Source organism: Panulirus ornatus, chromosome 25 (assembly GCF_036320965.1).
Source record: "Panulirus ornatus isolate Po-2019 chromosome 25, ASM3632096v1, whole genome shotgun sequence".
Classification (NCBI taxonomy): Eukaryota; Metazoa; Arthropoda; class Malacostraca; order Decapoda; family Palinuridae; genus Panulirus; species Panulirus ornatus.
Genome location: NC_092248.1, coordinates 23600136 through 23613020, shown reverse-complemented (window position 1 = coordinate 23613020; position 12885 = coordinate 23600136). Strand labels below are relative to the sequence as shown.

General features: G+C 42.6%; 1 protein-coding gene across 1 annotated transcript in view; it reads left to right on the top strand.

Moving 5' to 3' along the window:
• The window catches only part of LOC139757335 (uncharacterized), a 49353-nt gene that overhangs the window by 34437 nt on the left and 2031 nt on the right, over positions 1-12885 (top strand). The window contains exon 6 of the mRNA XM_071677758.1: positions 3270-3503. Coding sequence (XP_071533859.1) covers positions 3270-3503 — 234 coding nt within the window. The remainder of the gene's footprint in view (positions 1-3269; positions 3504-12885) is intronic.

Here is a 12885-nt window from a genome sequence, read left to right as displayed (position 1 = left end):
TGGTTTGATCGAGTAAGTAACGTAAGGGTAAGAGAGATGTGTGGAAATAAAAAGAGCGTGGTTGAGAGAGCAGAAGAGGGTGTTTTGAAATGGTTTGGGCACATGGAGAGAATGAGTGAGGAAAGATTGACCAAGAGGATATATGTGTCGGAGGTGGAGGGAACGAGAAGAGGGAGACCAAATTGGAGGTGGAAAGATGGAGTGAAGAAGATTTTGTGTGATCGGGGCCTGAACATGCAGGAGGGTGAAAGGAGGGCAAGGAATAGAGTGAATTGGATCGATGTGGTATACCGGGGTTGACGTGCTGTCAGTGGATTGAATCAGGGCATGTGAAGCTTCTGGGGTAAACCATGGAGAGCTGTGTAGGTATGTATATTTGCGTGTGTTGACGTATGTATATACATGTGTATGGGGGTGGGTTGGGCCATTTCTTTCGTCTGTTTCCTTGCGCTACCTCGCAAACGCGGGAGACAGCGACAAAGCAAAAAAAAAAAAAAAAATATATATATATATTCATACTATTCGCCATTTCCCGCATTAGCGAGGTAGCGTTAAGAACAGAGGACTGTGCTTTTGAGGGAATATCCTCACCTGGCCCCCCCCCTCTCTATTCCTTCTCTTGTAAAATTAAAAAGAAATAAAGGAGAAGGGAGGATTTCCAGCTCCCCACTCCCTTCCCTTTTAGTCGCTTTCTACGACACGCAGGGAATACGTGGGAAGTATTCTTTCTCCTCTAACCCCTTTTCGCCCCCCCCCCCCAATAACCTCACGTTATATATGCATATATATATATATATATATATATATATATATATATATATATATATATATATATATATATTTTCCCTGGGGATAGGGGAGAAAGAATACTTCCCACGTATTCCCTGCGTGTCGTAGAAGGCGACTAAAAGGGGAGGGAGCGGGGGGCTGGAAATCCTCCCCTCTCGTTTTTTTTTTAATTTTCCAAAAGAGGGAACAGAGAATTGCGCCAGGTGAGGGTATTCCCTCAAAGGCCCAGTCCTCTGTTCTTAACGCTACCTCGCTAATGCGGGAAATGGCGAATAGTTTGAAAGAAAAGAAAGATATATATATATATATATATATATATATATATATATATATATATATATATATATATATATATATATATATATATATATATATATATATATATATATATATATATATAAGAGAGTTTGAAGGAAGTAAATAACGTGCTTAAGACAAGATAAAGAAAGGAGAACATCTGGGAACTTGGCAAATGGGGAGGTAGTAACAAGGAATGATGAAGTGAGAAGGAGATAGAGTGAGCATTTTGAAGGTTTGTTGAATGTGTTTGATGATAGAGTGGCAGATATAGGGTGCTCTGGTCGAGGTGGTATGCAAAGTGAAAGGGTCAGGGAGAATCGTTTGGTATACAGAAAAGAGGTAGTGAAAGCTCTGCGGAAGATGAAAGCCGGCAAGGTGGCGGGTTTGGATGGTATTCTTTTGGATTTTTTTTTAAACAAGTGGGTCTTGTTGATTGATTGGTAAGGATATTCACTGTAAGTATGGATCATGATGAAGTGCCTGAGGATTGGCGAAATGCATGCATAGTGCCATTGTGCAAAGCAAAGGGGATAAAGGCGAGTGTTCAAATTACAATGGCAAAAGTTTGTTGAGTATTCCTGGAAAATGACATGGGAAGGTATTGATTGAGAGGATAAAGACATGTATAGAGCATCATACTGGGGAAGAGTAGTGTTGTATCAGAAGGGGTAGAGGATGTGTGGATTAGGTGTTTGCTTTGAAGAATGTATATGAGAAATACTTAGAAAAACAAATGGATTTGTATGTAGCATTTATGGATCTGGAGAAGGTATATGATAGTGTTGATAGAGATGCTCTGTGGAAGGTTTCAAGATTACATGGCGTGGGAGGTAAGATGTTAGAACCAGTGAAAAGTTCATTTAAGGATGTAAGGCATTTGTACGAGTGGGAAGAGAGGAAAGTGATTGGTTCCCAGTGAATGTCGGTTTGCGACAGGGGGTGCGTGATGTCTTCTTGGTTGTTTAATTTGTTTCTGGATGGGGTGGTGAGGTAGACGCAAGAGTTTTGGGGAGAGGAGGGCAAGAATGCAGTCTGTTGGGGATGTGAGGGCTTAGGAAGTGAGTCAGTTGTTGTTCGCAGATGATATAGCTTTGGTGGTTGAAGTTGGTGACTGAATTTGGTAAAGTGTTTGAAAGAAGAATGTTGAGAAAAATTCAATAAGAGTCAGGTTATTAGGTTCAGTAGGGTTGAGGAACAAGTTAACTGGAAGGTAAGTTTAAACGGAGAAAAATTGGATTGAGTGAAATCTTTTAGATATCTCGCAGTAGACTTAGCAGTGGATTTAACCATGGAAGCAGAAGTGAGTCACATGGTAGGGGAGAGGACGAAGGTTGTGGGAGCGATGAAGAATGTGTAGAAGGAAAGAACGTTATCTCGGAGAGCATAAATGGGTATGTTTGAAGGAATAATGGTTCCAAATATGTTATATGGTTGCAAAGCATGAGCTATGGGTAGGGTTGTGCGGAGAAAAGTGGATGTGCTTGAATTGAAATGTTTGAGGACCATATGTGGTGTGAGGTATTTTGATCAAGTAAGTAATGAAAGGATAATGAATGTGTGGTAATGAAATTAGTGTTGTTGAGACAGCAGAAGAGGGTGTGTTGAAATGGTTTGGAGAGAATGAGTGACGAGAAGTTGACAAAGAGAGTATATGTGTCAGAAGTGGAGGGAATGAAAAGAAGCAGGAGGCCAAATTGGTGGTGGAATGATGGAGCGAAAAAGATTTTCAGCGATCGCTGCCTGAACATGCAGGAGGGTAAATGGCGTGCAAGGAATAGAGTTAATTGAGACGATGTCAGTGAACTGCACCAGGGCATGTGAAGAGTCTGAGGTAAACTTTGGAAAGGTCTGTGGGGCCTGGATGTGGATAGGGAGTACGAGTTTCAGTGCATTATAAATGATAGCTAGAGAATGTATGTGAGAAGAAGTACCCTTTCTTTTTCTGTTCCTGGCGATAGAAATCCTCCTGACCATCGATATCTGAATATTGCCCTCCTATTTTCACCTCATTTGCATTTTCAATTTAGTTATCACACTCCCAAAAACTTCCAGGTAAACCTACATGTGACCTTTAGCTCCTGCAGCCCGCCACTTTTCCTATAGATCAGGAAGAAAAATCTTCACTCTCTCCACCCACCTGAACCTGACCCGACGTCTAACCGAGTGTCTGTGGTGTGCAGGTGGGCGAACTGGTGCTGGAGCACGGCAGGTCGGGGTCTGGTATGTTCAGCGAGGTGTGGGTTCGAGTGCCGCTCACCAGACGTTACGGCTACGCCATCCTCAACATCTACATCCCCACACTTGTCCTCCTCGTTGTCAGCTACGTCACTCTCTTCATCAGGCCCGACGTCTTTGACGTGAGGATGATGGCCGCCCTCACTGTCCAGCTGGTTATTGCCACGCTTTTCTCACAGGTGAGGCAGCTGTATACACTGTTGGAGGTCACATACGTGGATAACGGTCCTGTAAGCTAGGTATTTACACAGGTGAAACTTTCATCTGCTAAAGTTATTTCAAATCTGTGTGTCCGGGAAACAATATCCAGGAAAAATTACGTTCAGGTATCGCCTCACATCTATCTAAAGATATCTAAAAAAAAATTCATCAAAAAAGTCTTGCTTTATCTGATGTGATAACATCTTTACTGATCATGGTTGTATCATAACCTAGTTTGCTAATGATGGTAATTAAAGGTATAACCTAGCTGGGATGATATCTTCACTAATCATGATAATTCATGTTATAACCTAAGTCTTCCTTCACTAATGTAACAACTTCAGAATGATGGTATCTGGCAAATCACCACATAGTTTACGCAGAGATGTAACTATGGTGCCAGAGTTTGGCTGATGTTGTGCAATCAAGTCAAATCCTGCCAACAGATGCCGTCTGTATGCTCCAGCTTCCCTTGATTAAGTCAATCCAAACAAAACTTCATCCATGACCACCTCCAATATGATATGGAAATATCATAGCAAAAGAAACCCTAAGGAAATGCATTGCTGCATCAGAGGCAATGGACTCATTAACCAGTCGACTGCTCTACTGTTACGTGTGAGGCAAGGGACACATTACCCAGTCAACTGCTTTACTGTTACGTCTGAGGCAAGGGACTCGTTACCCAGTCAACTGCTCTACAGCTACGTCTGAGGCGAGGGATTCGTTAACCAGTCAGCTGCGTTGCTGTTACGTCTGAGTCAAGGGCCTCAATAACCAGTCAGCTGCTCTACTTCTACGTCTGAGGCAAGTGGTTCATTAACCAGTCAACTGCTTCATTACTTGGCGACTTAATTGAAGACAAAGGAGTCATGGCAAAGATCTTGAATGATCTAAATTTTGTTCTTATCCGTATTTACCAGTGAAGACGTCTCGTCTTCCAGATCCAGTCTCAGTTATAGTGGAGAACATTTTGCAAACCAATCAAAATATGGCGTCATTATATGCAATAAGGGTTAATAAGACCACAGGTCCTGAAAATTGTATATCTGGAAAAGAAGGAAGAAACTAAATAGTTAATCCCTTGGCTTCTCTTCAGTAAATCACCCACTATCCGGAGCGTTGTACGACATCGGAGACTTGCCAGTGTCACTGTTCATTTATTCATTATACTTTGTCGCTGTCTCCCGCGTCAGGAAGGTAGCGTAAGAAAACAAACGAAAGAATGCCCTAACCCACCCACATACACATGAATATACATACAAGTCCACACACGAACATGCACAGAACTATACCTCTCAACGTATACATGTATATACACACACAGACTTATACATATATACACATGTACATAATTCGTGCTGTCTGCCCTTATTCATTTCCGTCGCCACCCCGCCAAACATGAAATGACAACCCCCTCCCCCCGCAGGTGCGCGAGTTAGCTCTAGGAAAAGACAACAAAGACCACATTTGATCACACTCAGTCTCTAGCTGTCATGTACAATGCACCAAAACCACAGCTCCCTTTCCACATCCAGGCCCCACTAAACTTCACATGCCCTGGTTCAATCTATTGACAGCACGTCGACCCCGGTATACCATATCGTTCCAATTCCCTCTATTCCTTCAACGTCTTTCACCCTCCTGCATGATCAAGCCCAGATCACTCAAAATCTTTTTCACTCCATCTTTCCACCTCAAATTTGGTCTCCCACTTCTCCTCGTTCCCTCCACCTCTGACACATATATCCTCTTGGTCAATCTTTCCTCATTCATTCTCTCCATGTGACCAAACAATTTCAAAACACGCTCTTCTGCTCTCTCAACCACACTCTTTTTTTTTACCACACATCTCTCTTACCCTTTAATTACTTACTCGATCAAACCACCTCACACGACATATTGTCCACAATCATCTCATCTCCAGCACATCCACCCTCCTCCGCATAACTCTATCTATAGCACATGCCTCGCAACCATATAACATTGTTGGAACCACTATCCCTTCAAACATACCCATTTTTGCTTTCCAAGATAACACTCTCGACCTCCACACATTCTTCAACGCTCCCAGAACTTTCGCCCCCTCCCCATCCTATGATTCACTTCCGCTTCCATGATATCCACTCCCAGATATCTAAAACACTTCACTTCCTCCAATTTTTCTCCATTCAAACTTACGTCCCAATTGACTTGTCCCTCAAGACTACTGTACCTAATAACCTTGCTCTTATTCACATTTACTCTCAGCTTTCTTCTTTCACACACTTTACCAAACTCAGTCACCAGCTTCTGCATCTTCTCACACGAATCAGCCACAGCGCCGTATCATCACCGAACAACAACTAACTCACTTCCCAAGCTCTCTCATCCACAACAGACTGCATATTTGCCCCACTTTCCAAAACTCTTGCATTCACCTCCCAAACAACCCCATCCATAAACAAATTAAACCATGGAGACATCACACACCCATGCCGCCAACTAACATTCACTGAGAACCAATTACTTTCCTCTCTTTTTATTCGTACACATGTCTTACATCCTCGATGAAAAGTTTTCACTGCTTCTATCAACTTGCCTCCCACACCATATATTCTTGATACATTCCACAGAGCATCTCTATCAACTCTATAATATGCCTTCTCCAGAACCATAAATGCTACATACAAATCCATTTGCTTTCTAAGTATTTCTCACATACATTCTTCAAAGCAAACACCTGATCCACACATTCTCTACCACTTCTAAAACCACACTGCTCGTCCCTAATCTGATACTCTGTACATGCCTTCACCCTCTCAATCAATACCCTCCCATACAATTTCCCAGGAATACTCAACAAACTTATACCTCTGTAATTTGAGCACTCACTTTTATCCCTTTTGCCTTTGTACAATGGCACTATGCACGCATTCCGCCAATCCTCAGGCACCTCACAATGAGTCATACATACATTAAATAGCCTTATCAACCAGTCGACAATACAGTCACCCCCTTTTTTAATAAATTCCACTGCAATACCATCCAAACCCGCTGCCTAGCCGGCTTTTATCTTCCGCATAGCTTTACTACTTCTTTTCTGTTTACCAAATCATTCTCCCTAACCCTCTCACTTTGCACACCACCTCGGCCAAAACACCCTATATTTGCCACTCTATCATCAAACACATTCGACAAACATTGTAAATACTCACTCCATCTCCTTCTCACATCACCACTACTTGTTTTCACCTCCCCATTAGCCCCCTTCACTGATGTTCCCATTTGTTCCCATGTCTTACGCATTTTATTTACCTCCTTCCAAAACATCTTTTTATTCTCTCTAAAATTTAATGATACTCTCTCACCCCAACTCTCCTTTGCCCTCTTTTTCACCTATTGCACCTTTCTCTTGACCTCCTGCCTCTTTCTTTTATACATCTCCCACTCATTTGCATTATTTCCCTGCAAAAAATCATCCAAATGCCTCTCTCTTCTCTTTCACTAATAATCATACTTCTTCATCCCACCACTCACTACCCTTACTAATCTGCCTACCTCCCACGTTTCTCATGCCACAAGCATCTTTTGCGCAAGCCATCACTGCTTCCCTAAATACATCCCATTCCTCCCCCACTCCCCTTACGTCCTTTATTTTCACCTTTTTCCATTCTGTACTCAGGCTCTCCCGGTACTTCCTCACGCAAGTCTCCATCCCAAGCTCACTTACTCTCACCACTCTCTTCACTCCAACATTCTCTCATCTTTTTTGAAAACCTCTACAAGTCTTCACCTTCACCTCCACACCGATAATTTATATTCAAAAATCATAAGTGTAATTTGCAAGGAAATGATCAACCCATTAGCTATACGTCTGTAGCCGACAAATTTCAGGAAACCACATGGAGATGATGTGGTGGTGGAGAAACGCGAGGTCAAAGCAAAGACTTTGTTCAAGACGTTTTGACACAAGGTCTTCCTTAGGTGGAATTAACATATCATCACGTTTATATACGTACACTCGGCCACAGGAGTTCGCGACCACGCGCAGTACCTCGCACGTTTATGTCATCTGAGCTGATAACACTGTATAGGGGAGGAGCAAGAGTACGGGTAACATAGTAGAGCGACGTAAAATGTTAGATAGATGGCCATTAATAAAAGTCAGATTGTTGTTGCATCTACGTAGGTGTGGTAGTATTCTTATATAAGTGTTGATGATCAGGAATGTAAAAAAAAATAATTAATGAACGTAATATTTCGTGGTGCTAAGGCTGTTGTTATCGTACAGCCACTGTCAATCATCACGTAAAAACAATGTTAGATGGCACATTATTAGCAAGTGTCTGCTGTGGGAGTCCAGCTGGTCCTGAGAAAGGCCTCTGTGATAGCACATGACTTTACCCTATCGCTGTGGGCTTAAAGGGAGTAAATGAAATTGTCCCAGTTTGTCGGCTCCCTATACATAGGGAATCTTGAACCAGATCAGTCATCCAGATTACTGAGTCTAGGATGGAGGTTTCTACACATGGAAGGATACCAACAGGGGCAGATTTGATTACTTCCATTCAGCACACAGCGATGGAACAAAGTGTCATCATAGGGTACCTTCTCAGGGCCTTAAGGATTTACATGAAGAACATCTGGAGGAGATGCACTGTATGATATAAGCGCTTATGAAGTTGGGCTTCCCTAAGGGTCTGCTCATCAATTATCAAAACAAAGCAAGGAGAATAAGGAAAAGTACAGAGTAACGAATGGTGAGAATATAATAACGAAATGAATATTTTGGTAAGAAACACGTTCCTAGTCGTGCCTAACTCTCAAAAGGCACAAGACACAGAAAACTTCTTGAAAGGTGACAGGATGAACATCGTCTGGAGGAAATACTGGGGACCATACAAGACGGAAAGGTAGTGGCCAATCAAGACCAATAACTCAAACGTGGTTTATATGATCGCTTGCAGTGGATGCAAAATAGCAATTTTCTGTCAAACAGCGCATGAATTAGAACAAAGCCCCGTAGAACGTCGAATGCTCTTGTGGCACACGTGGATGAGAAGGGCCCTCTACCCAAGTGGAACGGAGCCCCGGTGCTGTATCATGAGCGAGAAAGGAGGAAAAGAAAGCTCTAAGCGCAGCGCATTTACGAGTGAATGATTCCACGATTACATGGTCTAGTTATGTCTGGTGGCCTGAGATTCCAGATCATATTGTGATTCGTGGGTTGTCGACAGTGAGAAGGGCGGAACTAGCCGACTGGTCCAGCCCATGGGAGAATGAGAACTGAATGAGCGCGAGGCCAACTGGACGAGAAACAAAGTGTTCATATAAGCTTGATGTTAACCTGATGTGTTTTACAATCTCAGGAAAACCTTGTCTCGAAACGTACGGAATGAAGCCTCTGTTCTAAGCTGGTGTTTCTTCCACGCCTCGTTATCTTCATATTTATCATTAACAATACTTATCATCATGGAAACCGCATGTTGAGGAAGACTCTAGATAATTTAGATTATCTCCGCTTACTCAGTGATTCGCGACAAGGTTTTTCACGGAATCATTCATGCCTGACAAATCTGTTTAATTGCTTTTATAACGTAAAACAAGATCTACACCATGAAAAAGCTATCCTGTCTTTCTGTTGAGACGCATGATGACTAACCCTCCAAACACCAATGACAGTGATCCATCTGTTTCTTTGGCAGGTTAGAAACTGCTAGCTGCTGGGGTGAATACTTAGAGGAAAATCGTGTTCTTTTTCTATCATACTATATCATACCATATTATTTATTTATTTATTTTGCTTTGTCGCTGTCCCCCGCGTTACCGAGGTAACGCAAGGAAACAGACGAAAGAATGGCCCAACCCACCCCCATACACATGTATATACATACACGTCCACACACGCAAATGTACATACCTATACATCTCAATATACACATATATATACACACACAGACATATGAATATATACACATGTACATAATTCATACTATCTGCCTTTATTCATTCTCATCGCCACCTCGCCACACATGGAATAACAACCCCCTCCTCCCTCAAGTGTGCAAGGTAGCGCTAGGAAAAGACAACAAAGGCCCCATTTGTTCACACTCAGCCTCTAGCTGTCATGTAATAATGCACCGAAACCACAGCTCCCTTTCCACATCCAGGCCCCACAAAACTTTCCATGGTTTACCCCAGACACTTCATATGCCCTGGTTCAATCCACTGACAGCACGTCGACCCCGGTATACCACATCGATCCAATTCACTCTATTCTTTGCACGCCTTTCACCCACCTGCATGTTCAGGCCCCGATCACTCGAAATGTTTTTCACTTCATCTTTCCACCTCCAATTTGGTCTCCCACTTCTCGTCGTTCCCTCCACCTCTGACACATATATCCTCTTGGTCAATCTTTCCTCACTCATTCTCTCCATGTGACCAAACCATTTCAAAAAAACCTCTTCTGCTCTCTCAACCACACTCTTTTTATTTCCACATATCTCTCTTACCCTGACATTACTTACTCGATTAAACCACCGCACACCATATATTGTCCTCAAACATCTAATTTCCAGCACATCCACCCTCCTACGCACATCTCTATCCATAGCCCACGCCTCGCAGCCATACAACATTGTTGGAGCCACAATTCATTCAAACATACCCATTTTTGCTTTCCGAGATAATGTTCTCGACTTCCACACATTCTTCAAGGCTCCATGAATTTTCGCCCCCTCCCCCATCCTATGATTCACTTCCGCTTCCATGGTTCCATCCGCTGCCAGATCCACTCCCAGGTATCTAAAACACTTTACATCCTCCAGTTTTTCTCCATTCAAACTTACCTCCCAATTGACATACCCTCAACCCTACTGTACCTAATAACCTTGCCCTTATTCACATTTACTCTTAACTTTCTTCTCTTACACACTTTACCAAACTCAATCACCAGCTTCTGCAGTTTCTCACATGAATCAGCCACCAGCGCTGTATCATCAACGAACAACAACTGACTCACTTTCCAAGCTCTCTCATCCCCAACAGACTTCATACTTGCCCATCTTTCCAAAACTCTTGCATTCACCTCCCTAACAAACCCATCCATAAACAAATTAAACAACCATGGAGACATCACACACCCCTACCGCAAACCTACATTCACTGAGAGCCAATCACTTTCCTCTCTTCCTACACGTACACATGCCTTACATCCTCGATAAAAACTTTTCACTGCTTCTAACAACTTGCCTCCCACACCATATATTCTTAATACCTTCCACAGAGCATCTCTATCAACTCTATTATATGTCTTCTCCAGATCCATAAATGCTACATACAAATCCATTTGTTTTTCTGAGCATTTCTCACATACATTCTTCAAAGCAAACACTTGATCCACACATCCTTTACCACTTCTGAAACCACACTGCTCCTCCCCAATCTGATGCTCTGTACATTCCTTCACCCTCTCAATCAATACCCTCCCATATAATTTACTAGGAATACTCAACAAACTTAAACCTCTGTAATTTGAGCACTCACTTTCATCCCCTTTGCCTTTGTATAATGGCAATATGCAAGCATTCCGCCAATCCTCAGGCACCTCACCATGAATCATACATACATCAAATAACCTTACCAACCAGTCAACAATACAGTCACCCCCTTTTTTTCATAAATTCCACTGCAGTACCATCGAAACCTGCTGCCTTGCCGGCTTTTATCTTCCGCAAAGCTATTACTACCTCTTCTCTGTTTACCAAATCATTTTCCCTAACCCTCTCACTTTGCACACCACCTCGACCAAAACACCCCATATCTGCCACTCATTCATCAAACACATTCAACAAACCTTCAAAATGCTCACTCTATCTCCTTCTCACATCACCACGACTTGTTATCGCCTCCCCATTAGCCCCTTCACTGAAGTTCTAATTTGCTCCCTTGCCTTACGCACTTTATTTACCTCCTTCTAAACCATCTTTTTATTCTCCATAAAATTTAATGATACTCTCCCACCCCAGCTCTCATTTTCCCTCTTTCTCAACTCTTGCACCTTATTCTTGACCTCCTGCCTCTTTCTTTTATACATCTCCCACTCACTTGCATTTTTTCCCTGCAAATGTCGTCCAAATGCCTCTCTCTTCTCTTTCACTAACAATCTTACTTCTTCATCCCACCACTCACTATCTTTTCTAATCAACCCACCTCCCATGCTTCTCATGCCACAAGCATCTTTTGCGCAAGCCTTCACTGCTTCCATAAATACATCCCATTCCTCCCCCACTCCCCTTACCTCCTTTGTTCTCACCTTTTTCCATTCTGTATTCAGTCTCTCCTGGTACTTCCTCACACAAGTCTCCTTCCCAAGCTCACTTACTCTCACCACTCTCTTCACCCCAACGTTCTCTCTTCTTTTCTGAAAACCCCTACAAATCTTCACCTTCGCCTCCACAAGATAATGATCAGACATCCCTGCAGTTGCACCTCTCAGCACATTAACATCCAAAAGTCTCTCTTTCGCTCGCCTATCAATTAACACATAATCCAATAACGTTCTCTGGCTATCTCCCCTAATTACATATGTATACTTGTGTATATCTCGCTTTTTAAACCAGGTATTCCCAATCACCAGTCCTATTCAGCACATAAATCTACAAGCTCTTCACCATTTCCATTTACAACACTGAGCACCCCATGTATACCAATTATTCCCTCAACTGCCATATTATTCACCTTTCCATTCAAATCACCCATCACTATAACCTGGTCTTGTGCATCAAAACCACTAACACACTCATTCAGCTGCTCCCAAAACACTTGCCTCTCATGATCTTTCTTCTCATGCCCAGGTGCATATGCACCAATAATCACCCATCTCTCTCCATCAACTTTCAGTTTTACCCATATCAATCTAGAATATACTTTCTTACACTCTATCACATACTCACACAACTCCTGTTTCAGGAGTAGTGCTGCTCCTTCCCTTGCTCTTGTCCTCTCACTAATCCCTGACTTTACTCCCAACACATTCCCAAACCACTGTTCCCCTTTACCCTTGAGCTTCGTTTCACTCAGAGGCAAAACATCCAGGTTCCTTTCCTCAAACATCCTACCTATCTCTCCTTTTTTTCTCATCTTGGTTACATCCACACACATTTAGACACCCCATTATGAGCCTCCGAGGAGGATGAGCACTCCCCGCGTGACTCCTTCTTCTGTTTCCCCTTTTAGAAGGTTAAAATACAAGGAGGGTAGGGTTTCTGGCCCCCCGCTCCCGTCCCCTTTAGTCGCCTTCTACGACAAGTGGGAAGTATTCTTTCTCCCCTACACCCAGGGATGAATATTATATGATATCATATTATATCATAT